Source organism: Fukomys damarensis, unplaced genomic scaffold (genome assembly GCF_012274545.1).
Source record: "Fukomys damarensis isolate Sample0158 unplaced genomic scaffold, DMR_v1.0_HiC HiC_scaffold_2, whole genome shotgun sequence".
Classification (NCBI taxonomy): domain Eukaryota; kingdom Metazoa; phylum Chordata; class Mammalia; order Rodentia; family Bathyergidae; genus Fukomys; species Fukomys damarensis.
The window spans coordinates 25,820,033-25,835,824 of record NW_022900914.1 but is presented as its reverse complement, the minus strand read 5'-3'; the positions used below and the strand labels follow the sequence as shown (position 1 = coordinate 25,835,824).

General features: G+C 52.5%; 1 protein-coding gene across 1 annotated transcript in view; it reads right to left on the bottom strand.

Moving 5' to 3' along the window:
- The window catches only part of Ttc7a (tetratricopeptide repeat domain 7A), a 104,358-nt gene that overhangs the window by 6,069 nt on the left and 82,497 nt on the right, over window positions 1-15,792 (bottom strand). The window contains exons 17-18 of the mRNA XM_010615787.3: window positions 14,307-14,441; window positions 7,008-7,210 (exon numbers count right to left, since the gene is read on the bottom strand). Coding sequence (XP_010614089.1) covers window positions 7,008-7,210; window positions 14,307-14,441 — 338 coding nt within the window. The remainder of the gene's footprint in view (window positions 1-7,007; window positions 7,211-14,306; window positions 14,442-15,792) is intronic.

The window sequence follows — 15,792 nt, the reverse complement described above, 5'->3', positions numbered from 1 at the left end:
TGGGGAGGGGAAAAAAAAAAAAAAAAAAAAGGAGACACATGTCCTGGATGGTGAAGACCCTGGCCCAAACGCAGTCTTCTGCCATGCTTCCCAGTTCTACCTTTCTATAGCCATAAAAGTCCTTGCGTGTGTCTGAGTTCCCCAAAATGGTGCTTTTGGGGGGACAAGAATTACTCTCCATCTTCTCAGGGTACCAGCCCTTGAATAAACCTGGTTCATCTCCCACCAATTCTTATCTCCTAAGTATGGGAGTAGTAGGACTTCTCACCAAAGACCAGTGAAGCCAACAGTGCTCCGCTATTCTGATCTGAAGCTTCAGACCGCAGCCTCCCCACCTCTCAGCAGAGCTGGTGATGGACCTCAGGAGAGCACGGCAGCTGAGGCTCCCCAGGGGCAGTGTTAGTAAAGTAAGGAAAGGAGGAGTTCTGGACCCCAGCAGACTCACTGTTGGGAGCCACAGCTCACACCTCCCCCCCAGTAGCAAGCCTGAAGAACCCTCTACCACTTCCTCCTCCACCTCCACCTCCACACAGCCTCAGGCCACATTTACTGGTGAGGGGTAAAAAGAATTCACAATAAAATCACCTCACTGAAAGGTCAAATGGCCAAGACATTCCTGTTTAACTTGCCTGCCAAAGAGAAGCAACATTCCGTGGCTACTGGAGTTGACAGAGCAGGTGGGTGCCCACTTAACACTGTCAGTCTCTCCCTCTCCTTCCCTCCCCGTCTCTCCACACACAAACAGACACACAGAGCAAAAGCCAAAGCTTCTGGGTCCTCCTGCGCTCTCAGGCTGCCCGGGTATCTCTAAGCCGTGCACCGCTGCTCAGGGAAGGCACAGGCAGGGGCAGCCTGTAGGGGAGCGTCTTGGACCCTGGCATATGGGGCTCAGCTCGGCAGAGGCGAGTGGATCCAGGAATCAGAGACCACACTGATCTGTGTACTGCACCCCATCTAGTATTAGGGAACCTCTGAAATGCTGGGCACTGAGTTTTACTTCTCAGTTGCTCAGGACAACTTTCCTCCTTTTTTTTTTTTTTGGTACTGGGGATCGAACTCAATCCTTGCACTTGTAAGGCAGGCAGCAGAACCACTGAGCTAGATCCTCAGCCCCTTTTTTCTTTTGGATTTTTTGGTACCAGAGATTGAACTCAGGACCTTGTACCTGCGAGGTAGGTGGCGGCACCACTGAGCTAAATCCCCGGTCCTCCTTTCCTCCTTAAAGTCAGGAAACAGCTGGCAAGCCAGCCTGGCATGGGTACAGGTGAAAGCGTGGGGTGAGAAGAACATAGCAGCTCCTCTCCAGCAGCCTTGGGTTAACCAATGTGAGGAGCTCGAAGACAAGGTCTCACATCCTCCTCCTCCCTCCACTCAGATCTCCCTGAAGCAAGCTGTCATCCCCTTGGCTCAGCTCAGCCTGGCCTTGTGTTGTGCACTCTGGCCCCATTCACAAGGCAGTGTCTGTGGCCTCAGCACTGCATCTTGGCCAGACATTGCCAGTAGACTCGGTAAGGACTGGGCTATTTCTCTGCAATAAGCCTCTGCAACGGGAGTGGCTCAGGGCTTCCACTTTCCTCAGCAAACCAAGAGCATCTGCACATGGCCTGGGAGCTTCATTTCAAAGTGAAGAAGACAAAAATAACACCAACCACTGTCCCATTAGCTTACAAAATTATTTAGCATAATTCTAACAACAGCCCTAGGTGCTTGCCATAGGGGTCAGTCACCATTTTACAGATGAAAACAAGGAGCCTGGGAGGTTAAAGAACTGGGCCAAAGTAGGGCTCAGGGAGAGTTGAAGGCCATGCTGCAGCCTGTGGGCACCTCCTTTCAGCCTGTGGGTACTGGAGTCTGAACAAACATCCCAGTTAACGAACCCTAGGAGCAACCCCAAAAGCAGCTCTGAGATCCTTGTCCTGTCCCTCAGCACCTTGCTGGGTGTCGTGGCTACCCTGTAGCACAAGGCACTGTGAGCCACAGGCTCTCACCCCACAGCAGTATGGTCCAGTGGAAATTCCCCTGTCCAAGGTGAGGCTCAGCCTATTCACCATAAAGCCTTCTATGTGAACGGTGACAGATTTGCCAATACTGACTTCTCTTGTCAGTGTTCAGTTCATCTGAGGCCTCTGAGTTCATAGGAGTCTAAGTTATTATCCCCATTTACAGAAGAAAATGCTGGCCCATTGGGGAAGTAGTGCCCAAGCACCTTCATAATTTGAAGGCAGGCAGGGCTGTCCATCTGTCTGAGGTCTGTCAGCCCTCATGTCCCACTGAAGAGGGCCAGAGAGGGGTGCTGGACAAGCTCTACTGCAAGCCTACCTCTCTGGCCTCAGAAACCTGGCCCTTTTGCTGCATCCGCGTGGCACCTGAAAGCCCAATCCAGAGCCCCAGGCTTCAGTGACACAGGTGTCTCCCTGGGGAGCTTCAGTAAAGCAAATGAGAAGTTAATGTGCCATCCCATGCTCTGGTTCCCTAAACCCTCTAAGGAACAAGGCAGGCAATGAACACTGAGACTGAGAGGAAGACAAGGGAACAAGTTCCATGCTGCCATGCTGTCACTAAGGAAGCAAAGGTGACTGCAACAGTCTCCCTACCTTCCCAGGGCATGTGAAGACACGGGAGGCTGTCCTGTGTCCAGTACTGCTTCAGAAACTGCCACTTGGGGTTATATCACAAGGCATGTGCAGGGTGCTGCTGTGACGGTCAGGAAAGAGAGCTCTGGGACAGCCTGCAGCTCGTCCTCAGGAAGAAAGCATAAAGCCCCATCCTTCCAGAGCCTGTCCTTGGGGAGGAGTGCAGGTGCCATCCAGAGAGACCTCACTGGCTCACTCATGCCCAAGGGCTTCAAGTTGTCCCTGCACCAAAACATGTGCTATCCCTAGCCAAGCTGAGGGCAGGGGTCTGTCTGAGGTCTGGGTTGGGGCCTTCTATGGTAGCACTGAAAGGTGGCAGAGCATGTACTCCAAAAGATGGCACCTTCTGAACAGGACTGTTTTGAGCTGATGACCATCAAGCAGGTATAAGAAGGGCCGGGGATTTGGCTCAGTGGTTCTGTGGCCTGCCTCCGCAAGGACCTGAGTTTGATCCTGGTACCAAAAAAAAGCAGATACAAGAAAAGCTCTCATTCTCCATTTGCCTAAAAGCAGGACACTTGTAAAATTTACAAGGGGGGACAAAAGTGATGCATCACCGAGACTGTGGATGCTTATATGCCCAAGGACCGCACCATAGGAATCTATATAGCAAATGTCCACCCATTCATTGGCCTTGCCATAATCTGCCACCCCTGGAGACTCGAGGTCGGTCACTTTTGTCTCGTTCCTTCTCTGTGACGGCACTGTTCTTTGGTGAAGATGCTGTCTAAGTGGGAGTTCCAAGCTACCTCTGAGAGCTACTCACTGTCATGTATGTGAGGGGTACATGTTAATACACCTCACCATTTTTCTCTTTTATTAACAGGGGTTGGATTCAAGACCTCAGAAAGAGAAAGGGAAAATTAGTTTTTCTTCTCTGCTCTAGGAACCATCCCACGGGGTCTCTCATTTCTGCCTGTGAACCACCAGAGCAAGAGCTTCACACTGTGTTCAGGTGACCTCGAGGACCCAGGAGGGAACTCAAAGATACGTCCATCAGACCCTGCCTCGGTGCCCTGGCTTGCCAAGGCACCCTATCCCTCTTGGAGCTACCTGGCATCAAGGGGTCCTGCGAAGTGACAGGATGGAAAGGCACGCGGACACGGACACAACTGTGGGCTGCCTTGGGTCACTTTTCAGACAGGCCCTTGGGCTCCCTCCAATGGGGCGACTCCTCCCCTGATCTTGGGGAGAACCCTGGTTCCCTTCCCATGCTCCACAAGGGCAGGCAGGTAAGGGTCAGGCTTCCCCCTTCTTGACTAGTCTTCTGCCTGTGAATTGCATCCTTAGTGTTCCAGGAGAGGGGGTTTCAGGTGGCCTAGAGAAGGCCTAATGCAGAGACTGTCAGGACCTGCTCCTGTGACTCAATTTCTACTTGCAGAGAGCTACTGAGCCCCATGTAGGGGTGGCCCACAGGACCAGGGATCAATGGACAGTCTCCTCTGGACCCTGCGGCAGTGAGAATGGCCAGTGTAGCTCCTTTGTGCCTGGTCTGGTAGAAGAGTCAAGCTGGGCCAGGGTAGAGCTGGAAGCAGGGAAACATCCCCCACAGCATCCGGGGCAGGCAGGCAGAGAACATGCTCACGGGCCAAAGTTTATGTTCTTAGGCCTGCAGCTTGGCTCCTGAAAACAAAGCCTTTCCCATCCTGTGGGCTTTCTTTAGTCTCTGGCATCTGTCAGGCAGCACGCCAGGAATACCTCCACCCTGCTCTTCCCAGACCCCAGGGAGTGGGGTTCACCCACGACCTTGGAGTGCTCATAGGATGATTCAAGTGCTTCCAGCCCAGAGCTGTGGGTGGCTGGGCTTCCAGGGGACAGACAGCCCTCCTTCCTCTCGTACCATCAGGGACCAGAGTCCTCATAGAGCTGCAATGGTGTGGTAAGGCCAGGATTTCTTCCCTGGGACCTGCCTTGGCAATGTCGTCCTGGGTGGGTGTGGGGGAGATGATACCAGTTCCTCTGCATACTTCTCCAAGGATATACCAACTTCCAGAGTTCACAGAGGCTGAGACAGCTAATGTGCCTCTCACTGCCTACTGACTACTTTTATAATGACTCTGCCTTATAAATGTCAAGCTGACTCTGACTGCCTGGTAGTAGTTCCCGTCATGTCACATCATGCTAAGTGGGGAAGAACTGACGTGATTGATTAGCAATGTTTGTCACTGGGAGGGAATGGAGAACAGTGGTGTATATGCACCTTTGTCTCCTTTGTTACTGCACTGTAAACTTTCACATGCACATCTCATTTGGTTAGAGCAATATTATGGCCTAGAAACAAGGAAGATATTATCCATTTACAAAAGGAGACACAAGTAGCATGGAAGTCAAGTGCTTTCCCAAGTCACCAGAGTGCATCAAGGTCAGAGCCAGGATTAGATCCCAGATGTCCTAAGTCCTAAGCAAGTATAAGGAAGACACTTAGATGGGGGAACACTGGAGATCAACATGCCAAAGTGTTTCCATGTCTTTAATAAAATATGCTTGGTAAATCTTTCTCAGGCTTGAGATTTGCTATTCTTTATGCACATGTGTGGGAAGCTGGCAGGAACAAAGCATGTGGAAAGGTGACAGGCTGCCCACGCAGGAGCTGACTACCCCTCTGGTTGCTGGTAACTTTAAAAGGGGGTAGGCCTGGCTCTGGCTTGCTCCAATTTCATCAAATTGGCAAGACACACCAGGAAGAGAAAAGGGACCATTTCAGTAACATCTGCAGGGAGCTACTCTGGACGGCTATTCTGTCACCATGGAAACCCACCCTTGGAAACTGCTTCAATTTCAGGAAAATAGCTACAAACAATAATAAGCATAAATGAAAAATGGTACACTGTTACTTCAAAATTGTACTTGTTATTGGATTTTCTAGGGTTTTAAGAGCCAAGCCTGCAGGCTCATAACCATGAACACAGTGGCAGGCAGACATCTCTGCCTGGCCGCGGGCCTGATGGCAGCCCACATCCTCCCTTTCGCCTCCCTAATCAAGTTTCTGGATGTGACCTCTGGCGAGGCATTTATCAGACAAGCAAATGCTGAATTCTAGGAGGAAAGAGGATGTGTCTACAAAAAAACCAAACATTTACTGAACCAAATGGAGGGCGACAGGAGCCACTTGAAAGAAATCATGGCTGGGGTGGAAGACTTACAGGCATTCTTGAAAGGGGCTCAACATTCACATGGGCCTAAGTCAGAAATTTTTGAGGAAATCAGGCAGCAGGAATAATAGCAGAGCTGGGAATCTCGTTCTATTCTGTAGTCAAGGGTGCTAAGGGCTGGAGAGGACCTTTTAAAGATGACTTGGTCCAGCACCTCTCCCAAGTGAGGCTTCCATTCTCTTGGCAAAATCCTCACCACACGATCACTGAGTATGCATGAGATTACACTAAGAGTTATAGCTTGAAAGCCAACTCTTTACAGCTCTACTCATGGACAAATCAGACCTTTTCAGCCACCTGAAACCATTCTCCCAAAACTTCCGTGTTCTCTGCGTGGCAGATGTCAGGGATACCCTCATGCCATTCTCAAACTACTGGCAAAGGGACATCTGAAGTGGAACCCACACCCTGACAGAAGACTGTTGCTAACCATGGGCTCCAAAACAATCCTTCAAAAATCACTAGAGCATATGCAGGCTTTTAGATTAGTACATTTGCCCTGATACCTACTCTCTGGGAGCAGTAAGGACAGCAGGGGAAACTGCCCACCACACCACCTGTCAGAGCAGGTATTCAGTGACGTTCCAGGACCAGTGTCCCCACTGGCTGGATAAGTACAGCTGAGGCTTAGAGAAGGTGCCTTACTTGCGCATGGTCACCCAGGCAGAGTGTGGCAAGGATGCATCAGGAGCACCAGCATCCTTCTTCCCAGCCCCTAGGCCTTCCCACAGGTGGGTCAAGCACCCACATGCTGGGTCTACACCTTCAGACTGGGGCTGTGGAACACAATGCTAGGACTCAATGTAGGCTTGCATCAGGCTGGGTGTGACAGTCCACGCCAGAGCAACCCCTAAAACCCAAGGAGACACAGAGCTCCCCTGGAATGGAGAAGGCAGCCTAATGACCAAAGAAAGGGTCCTGAGGACCCCAGAGGGAAAAGCATTTGGGGAACCCTTAGGGTTTAGATTGGCCTCCAATGAGGCTAGGTAACTAGTAACAGAAAAAGCTCTTTGGGGCTAGAACACTGCCTTATGACAAAAAGGAAGCCATAAAAAATACCCTTCTAGATCTTTGCATCAATGCAGATGCAGAGAGCAGTCTCTCCCAGTGCGGCAGGAGGGAGCCACCCCGCCTCCCAGACGCCAGGGGACAGACATGAGGGAAGAGAACCAGCAAGGGACAGGTACATGGCAGGGCCAGGGGAGGGGCAGAGCTGACTCACCAGGCTGTGCATGATGCGTGTGCTGTCCGGGTTCACCGTGAGTGCCTCCTGGTACAGCTGCCTGGCCTCCTCCAGGCTGCCCTTCACCTCAGCCAGGCGGCCCCGCATATAGAGCACCGAGTGAGAGGTAGGGAAGAGGCCAGCTGCCTCTTGGATGCAGAAGCCTGCCTCCTTCAGGTGTCTCTGCTCCATGAACAGCTCAGCTGTGGAAGCAGAAGAGCCACAGGCGGTGTGAGGTGGGGTCAGAAGCAGAGGCCCCAGCTGGCATTCCTAGAGCTAAGGAACTGAGTTCTCAGAGTCACAGCACCGATGCCCTTACTGTGGGGCACAGGGGTAACCTAGGTAACGGCCACGGTGCTCACTCCACAGCAGAGGGCTCCACACAGACTGTCTCAGTCAATGCGCCCCAAACCTGGAGGACAAGGGTTGTCAGTCCTGCTTTCAAAATGAGGGACCTATGCACAGAGGTGATGGCATCTGCTCAGAGCTCCGTGGATAGTAAGTGATGAAGGCAGGGTTTGCACTGGACCATCTGACTTCAGGGCCTGGCAGCGTGGACACGAATGGGGTCTGCTGCAGCTGAGCATTTGCTCAGGGTTGTCTGGTTTGTTTCAGACCCTTCACACAATTTGTTCATGGTGTGTCTGGGCTATGGGGGCAGCAGCAAGTGGTGGATTGGTGGCTGTCTGGGAGGCCTTGGCCTGGAGGCAGAAGGGAGGCTGCAGGGCTGACTTTGCTACCCACGGGTCATGCTCAGGCTGAGGAGGAATGTGCATGGAGTCCTGCAGTAATTCTGCCAAGGACAGGAGAGGAGGAGGAGGAGTTGGAGGAGGAGGAGGAGGGAGAAAGGAGGTTTGGAGGCACCTGCTAAAGAACAGCACAGAGCTCAGACCAAGTGGCACTGGTTACAGTGACAAAGCCACAACCTGCATTTATGGAGCATGGACTGTGGGCCAATCCCTGACTTCACAGAGCATTTCTTCTCAATCATCCTCATAACTAATCCTGCAGGTACTGTTGTGATCTCCACTTTAAGAAATGAGTAGAAAAGATGGGGCCTCACTCCATTCCCCCTGCAAGAAAAGTCAAAGCCATGTCTGGCTTTCCCCCAAAGCAGATTCTGGCCATCAAGTAGGACCAGATGTACCCAGAAGCAGATCACCAGGAACAGATCTAACTCAGGACAGCCCACAGAAGAGCACAATTCAGTCCCCTGGCAAAGTGTCTGCCCACAGCAGATACCTGTAGAAAGGCTGCTTGGTGGCCTCACACCCCACTCTGCCTTCTCTCCAAAGCAGCCCACTGGGCTCAGCTGCCCTGTCCTGGAGCTGGTGCCCATGCGGAAGTCACAGAATGCTGGCAACACAGATGGGAGCGCGGGAGACAAGCAGAGTGGGGCTGTGGAGCAGCCAAGAGCTCTTCCTAGCAAGGGCCGAGAGCTGAGGTAACACCATTCAGATTATGTCTGGGGTTGGGTATCTAACAAATAGCCCCCAGAGGAACTCCTGGAAGAGGTGGACAAACCAGGCCCAGGCACCCCTCCCTGTCCCAGTCGGCCTCAGAAAGGAGACAAAGGCCTCACTGTAACACATGACACTTGGGGTCCAAGGCATGAACACTGACTGCAGCTCAGGGTGCAATCCGAGCAGCTCGCCATGTCCAAAAATGTGACAGAGGGTTAGGAAGCCAGGGCAGGCTGGAGATGAGAACTCGGGAGACTCAGGCTCCATGAGAAGTGGGCAATGGAGGCTGGGGTGGATTCTCATTCTCAGAGATAGGCCGAGAAGGAGACTGTCAGGGTAGACAGCATAGTGAAGCGAGGCCAGGGGATGGGCTTTGAGCCCAGAGCCTAGCTAGGGTCTGGCCCAAGGGCTAGGGATTTAGCTCTTTCTGTCTTAGGTTTCCTCCCCTGCTCTGCTGTTGAGCTGCAGCTGGGAGCTCTGAACAAGCCACCTTGGTAACTGAGAGTCTAGTGGACAGCTATTTTCTGTGTGCCTGGTCCTCTCAAGAGAACAAGAACAGGAAAGGTAGTGGGGGTGGCTGAGCCACTAAACCATGACAGGTGCCAACGCTGGGTGTCACAGGCACTCAAGCGTCAGGTCAGTATGGTAAGGAGAGCTTTCTGGAGGAAGCACCTGCACAGCAGGGAGAACGCACACCATTGTGGCAGATTCCCCAGGGTCACAAGAGAAGGAGGGAGAGGCAGAAGGAGGCCTGTGGACAATGAGTATTGGGGTGGGGAGGCTGTCCCCACACCAGTGCCTGAGGCTGCATACTCCTTTGGCAGGAGCTCAGCTCGGCTGAGGGCCCAGAGCTCAGGCTTTCCATGCCCAGACCTCAGGCTGGGCCCATTTGGCCATGGCACAGCTCGTTAGGCTGTTTACAGCTTGCTTCCCTGTCTCCTGAGCCCTCAGAGGTCTGTTCCTGGTCCCTCCCTTGGGGACTCCTTATGGCGCACCCACACAACAGATTTCAATAGGAGGGAGAGGTGGGCCCTGGGCTTGAGGGGGCACACACCAGGGAATGTGCCCCAAGGACAGGGAGGGCTGCTTTGTCACCACTTAGGCAGGAAGCCAGATGACACTGAGCAGAGCCAGGGACGAGAGGTCTCCCCAAGGGCTCTGGCCACACTGCACACAGCTGCACAGGTCCAGCCTGCAGTGTGGGGGCCTGAACCCACACAAAGACCCACAGGTCTGGGGCCTGAAGTGTGTCCACACTTCCTGGCCTCAGTGTCCCTGGGCAGATGCCCCAGCTCCTACGCACTGTTTTACCAAACATGGTGCTTACAGCCAGTCAGCCAGGGCTGCAGGAGGAGGCCATGGCACCCCGCCCATGCTGCCTGGACCTTCCCTTCCCAGCCTGGAACCTGGCCCAGGACTGCCCACACCCATCCTGGCCTCCCCTAGCCAGGGCTGGCTGAATACCCACTGCTACTATTTTCCCTGTCCATCACCCCAGGGACAAGACCCTCCCAGACCTTGGCCCCTTTACTCTGCTTCTCCCCTCCTTTCTGTCTGGTCCCCCCACCCTCCTTTCTATCTCTCAGCGTCCTCTCTTGTTTTGCCTTCTCTGATAGGTTTTCTTCCTCTTAGATCTCTTTCCCCACCCCCTCCTTCCCTCTGTGCTTTCTCTCCGCAGGCTACAAATGGAAAACATCTGCTCCCTGGAGCTTCGCAAGAATCCCTTTTATTACTTTTCTCTGAGGCATCCTGTTCTAACTCTGCACCCAGAGCTGGTTCCAGTCTGCCTGCCATTCTTGCCAGAGCCCAGACTCTCAACCCTGGCCAGGGAATGGGCCTCACCCAGGCCCAGAGGCATGGGGCTCAGGTCCTCTCCAGGCGAGGTGTGCTTCTTACAGAGACTTTGCTCCAAGACGTCAGAGAAGGGAAGGAGAAAACAGAAGAAAGAAAAGAGAGGGAGTCATGTCGATTTAGGGTTCAGAGATGCCCAGGGCAAGAGAGAAATATGTTAAGTCCTAAAAGGAATGCACTTTGGCTAACATTGACCACCAGTGTGGGCGGTTTCAGTGGCCCCAAAGGAAATAAGGATCCCTGACCCCACCTGGAATAGACCATGTGGACATATGGACACCCAGAATAAAGGACAGGGAAGGGAGGAAGGAATGAGAGAAGACTCAGTGGGTAGGAAAGAGAAAGACCAGGAGAGCCACACAGAGAATCCAGAGGTTGACTTCAGCCCTTCAGCCCTGGGGCACAGACAGCTTGAGGAGGTTGGGGGCCAGGGGCCTTGAGGGCCTGGCATGACTTCCTGCAGAGAGGGGAGACTGGGAGGAAGAGGAGGAAAAATCAGAGCAAGAGAAGAGGAGGATTTGGGAGAAGGCACTGAAGGCAGGGGTGGGGGCTAGAAAAGTGGGGATAGTGAAGAAAAACAAAGACAAGAATAGAGAGCAAAGAGGGACAAAAGGAGAGCAGGCAGGACCAAGGTGAGAACCTGCTTCTCCCTCAACTAATTTTGTAATAAACACCAGCTTCTGCCACAGCTGCCCAGTGTGCAGAGCCCACAGCTGGGTGGACTGCACCTGCAGGTCGGGCACCCAAACAACTAGGGTGCCACTGTCCAGGCAGCACTGGATTACTGAGACTCAGGCCAGCTTCTCACAAGCACGGTCCCGAGCTGCTCCCTCAGTCCATCTCCCCCTCTCTGGCACTGTCAGCTCCAGAGCAGGGCATGGAGCACTCTTACTCTGGCACAAAGCACCTCTCTGGACCCTGGAGCACCCTCGGGGCTTGGTGCTACTCCCATCTCACAGCCCCACTGTATGGGCAGGACCCCTCAGGCCTCTCTCCCTGCCTGGGGCCTGTACAGAGGGCTGGGGTGGGGTGGGAGGAGGGCCAGATCTGGGAGAGGAGGGAGGTGACATTTCCCATCCAGAGTGGCTTCATGATGGAACTTTTTGCCAAAATGGACTGGGCTGCAATTTTATCTTGAACCAAACTAGGGGGGTTACCTCATTCCAAAATGATTAGGTATCTCTTTCCCGTCCTATAAATTTGTGGCAGCTGGTGGAACCATTAGTGGGGATGGGCTGGGGATGCTGAGGACAACGTGCTTAGCCCGCCTTAGGCAGGCAGGTTAGGGAGAAGTTACAGCCTTGGTAACCTGCTCCTGGCTGCCCTTTCCCAGCAGGTGCTCAGTAGATGCTGAAGCTAATGTCATCCAGGGGAAGGGAGAGTCCATATGGTGCAGACTGCCCCCAAAGTCCTTGAATTTTCACAGTGAACAGCCACTATGCAGCAGTCTACTGCCCTTCTGATTTTCTTTTTTCTTTTTTTTTTTTTTGGTGGCATTATGAAACCCAAGGCTTTGTACTTGCTAGGAAAGCACTTTATCACTGAGCTGCATCCACAGCCCCTTTTCAAATTTTAAAACATGGTCCTGCTAAGTTGTGAGGCTGTGCTCAAACTTGCAATCCTCCTGCCTCAGCCTCCTGAGTAGCTGGGATTTCAGACAGGTGTCACCATGTGCATCGATCCCTTGCTTTTTTTCTTTTTTTTTGTAGCGGGATCAAATTCGGGACCTTGTGCTTTTGAGGCAGGTGGTGGCACCACTGAGCTAAATCCCCAGTCCGATCCCTTGATATTACCCCGGGGATCCAACTCAGGTCCTTGCACTTTTGAGGCAGGTGGCACTGAGCTACACCCCCAGACCCATCCCTTGATTTTTAATGGGGCTCATGAAGTTGGATGTGGTGACGCATTGGCTATGATGCCAGCAGGAGGCAGGAGGATCACTATGAGTTTGAAATCAGCCTGGGATACAAAGTGAGTTCAAGGCCAGTCAGAACCCGGGGATCCAACTCAGGTCCTTGCACTTTTGAGGCAGGTGGCACTGAGCTACACCCCCAGACCCATCCCTTGATTTTTAATGGGGCTCATGAAGTTGGATGTGGTGACGCATTGGCTATGATGCCAGCAGGAGGCAGGAGGATCACTATGAGTTTGAAATCAGCCTGGGATACAAAGTGAGTTCAAGGCCAGTCAGAACTATACAGCAAGGCCTTGTCTCAAAAAAAAGGTATATGAACACCCAGAATAATAACATCTGTCTGAGTTCTTTGCAGTTTGGGGTAATAATGGAGCTCTGACCAATGATCCCAAGGGGCAGCAATCCGTGTAAGTTCCAGGATATGTCCGTACAGGAGGGAATGCTCCTCACTTCCTCCACATTTATCATACACACTGGAATGTGATTGTGCCGTGAAGTCACCCTGGATCGCACAGATGAGAGAAACACTCTAGGGACAGCAGAGCTGTCACTCCAGTTGAGGCTGTCATGTCCAAACTGTTATATGAGAAAGGAATAAGCATGTACCCTGTGTGGGCCCCTGCAATCCTGGGTCTGCTACCTGCACCCAGATCATCTCCTACACTACCCTGCCTGGCTCTCATGTGGCACAAGCTTCACAGCATTCACTGGACTGACATCCGGGACAATGTCCAGAGAAGAAACGTCAGTATGCATCTTACTGTGGGTCATGTTTATGTTGACGGGTCCCAGCCTTTCACACGACCGCAGCACAGGCCAGCACCCTGAGCGAGCGAGCAGAAATGCAAGCGGGCTTGGGATGTGCCCATGGTGGTGAACACAGCAAATCAGAAAACAAAAGGCCTTGGGAGGTGCAGAGGCCCCGCATGGATTCTGTGCCCCACACCATGCATACATGTCGGGGCCAGGGCTCCATTCCGCCCCCAAGAGAGGAGAGTCCATATGACTCCACGTCTTGGGAGATGGCAGGGGAATCTTTGCCTAGGAGCAGGTTTGTTTATTGTCCTCTGGATTCTTCACTATTCCTCCTCCTACTTAAGATCCACAAGCTGTGGAGCCCATCCCTACCTACCCGGCATCCTGAGGGACCTGAGATGCTAAGTGGGGCAATATTTGCATTATGAAAATGCTCCTAAATCTAGCCTTTCTGTGGATCCTGACCCAACTTTTTTTCCACATTCAGAACCTGCAATGGGGAGTGCAGGGGCGTGCTGCATACTAATGTGGCCATATGTGCAAAACACATGAGGGGAGGACTCAGAACTGAGCTAACAAGCACCTTCTACAGCCTGTCCCACCATCTACTTTCTCCTCCGGCTCCTCCTACGGTGGGGAGAAGCAGGAGGGTGAGCAAGACAAAGATGAGGACAGCACCCTCAGGTAGCTCTAGAGCCAGGCAGGCCGGTCTGATGAGGCTCAGCCTTCCACATGATGCCTCATTTCCTCTCCATTCTGTTGCTGTCATTTGTTTTATTCAGACACTAAACATCTTTGGCCCCAATTTTCTCTCTTTTTACTCTAATCTACCTTCGGTACCATCATCCAGTTGTCAAACACTCTGCAGCAAGTCCCTCCCAAGCTGACATGAGGACGCTCTGCCTGTGTCCCTGGGGAGCACCTGCTACATGCCACACTGGCTACTCTGCACATCAGCACCCTCAATCAGGGCTGGCCAGTCTGTGTGACACCAGAGTCCGGGCTTCCTGATACCAGCCTCTTGGTACTCCCCAGCCTGTGGGCTCCACAGGGGCAGGAGTGCCAGCTGGTGATCGCGAGGGACTTGCTGTCAGTCCCCTGACCCACCCAGACAGTCCTGACTTCAAACTCTCCCAGTTATGTTTGCTACCAAGAAGAAAGCCTAGAACCAGACATACTAGGTGACTTGCTTGAGGCCAGCAAAGAAGAGCTGAAATTAGAACCTGTGCCAGGCTCCTGATCCCAAAGTGCTCTATACCACCTCACTACTCCCCTGTTCCAGGGCAGGCCTGGCAGCCACCGGTACACACTCACCAGCCTGGAGCCAGATCTGTTCCAGCGTGGTCCACAGCTGCATGGGGCCCTGCTTCAAGACCGACGTGGGCATGGTCAGCTCTGACATGGCCTCCTCCAGCCGTGAAGCTGCGATGGATGATGCCCGGTGAGAGCCTGCAGAGCAAGCAGGTTCAGAGCTGAGCAGCAGGGTTAGGATGCCAGCTCTGCAAGGACAGACAGGGCACCAGGGCCAAGGCAGGGTGGCAGGGTCTGGCAGCTGGCAAACAGCTCACAGACTCACAAAGGAGGGTCCACTGCCTACATTCCCCCACAGCTGCAGAGGAGGCTTCATAAGGGGCAAGCAGGCAGAAATCTCATGGGAACATATCCCTAAGGAAAACAGCCACAAATATCAGCCAAAAGGCTCATTCAACTCCTCCCTATAATACTGATAATTAAAAATAAGCAAAGGTATAATCATCTGAGACACTGGAGGTGTTACAGTAATACTGCAAACACATGGTGTGGAAGGATGCTCTCGCTGTACAGGTGGGAACAAACCAGCAAGTTACAAAGGAATATGATCACATTTTCACAAACAGTAAGTGGGGGCATGCATAGAAGAGTCTGAAGCACCATTTGTTAAGGTCTGGGTAGTGAAATTCCCTTTCTCCTTTTGCTGTTTTTACTTCCTGTTTTCACAAGTGCACATTGGTCTCCATGTGCAAAGGAACCATGGGAGGCTGTGAAGTGAAGAGTTCTTAGGCAGTGGCTCAAGTGAGACCTGTGCCCTCAGAAAACCTCTCCCAGGGCACTTGTGGGTGGCATGGTCCTCTACTTGGAATACATAAACTGGACATTTGTAATTCCCATACAGGTGAAATGGAGCACCTTATCTCTTGCCCTCAGAGGCAGTAAAGGTTCCAATAAACTCAGGAGACCTCAGGGTAAACCACAGATGATTTCAGATTTCAGACATGGAGTCCTAAGAACTATGCACACGATCCTCCCCTCTAAAGGCAAGGAGCTACCCTTCCCCTAACCATTCCCTGCTTGGAGACAGCAGATCCACATGCAGCCCAGCACCCTGGGATGGGACCGAGGGTCAGGGGCTAAGATGGCTGCTGGAATCAACTCCATCACTTGCAACTTGGCTCGCGTCCACAGAAATAAGAAAAGGAGCAACTCCACTAAGCACAACTCCACTCACACTTTTGTTTGCATGAGTCATTCTTGTGTCTTTGAAGAAGGTGTTTTGCTTTAATCAGGTCTTCAGCTTAATGTAAGTTTGTGTTCCTGGATTCATTTGAATTTCACAAGTCTTGGTTTTCAGGGTAAGTTTTCCAGGAAGAGTCAGCTTTGAGCTTAGCAATGCAAAGAGCTCAGCCCATTCCTTTCCATTGGACTCATCTGTGTGGCATTAGGTAGTCTCTGGCCTCTGGCACAGGCCTAAGGGGAAACTGTCTCTGCTCCAGGACACCCTGACACCCTAGTCTCCTCTCTTTCCCTCACCCTGGGGTAGGGT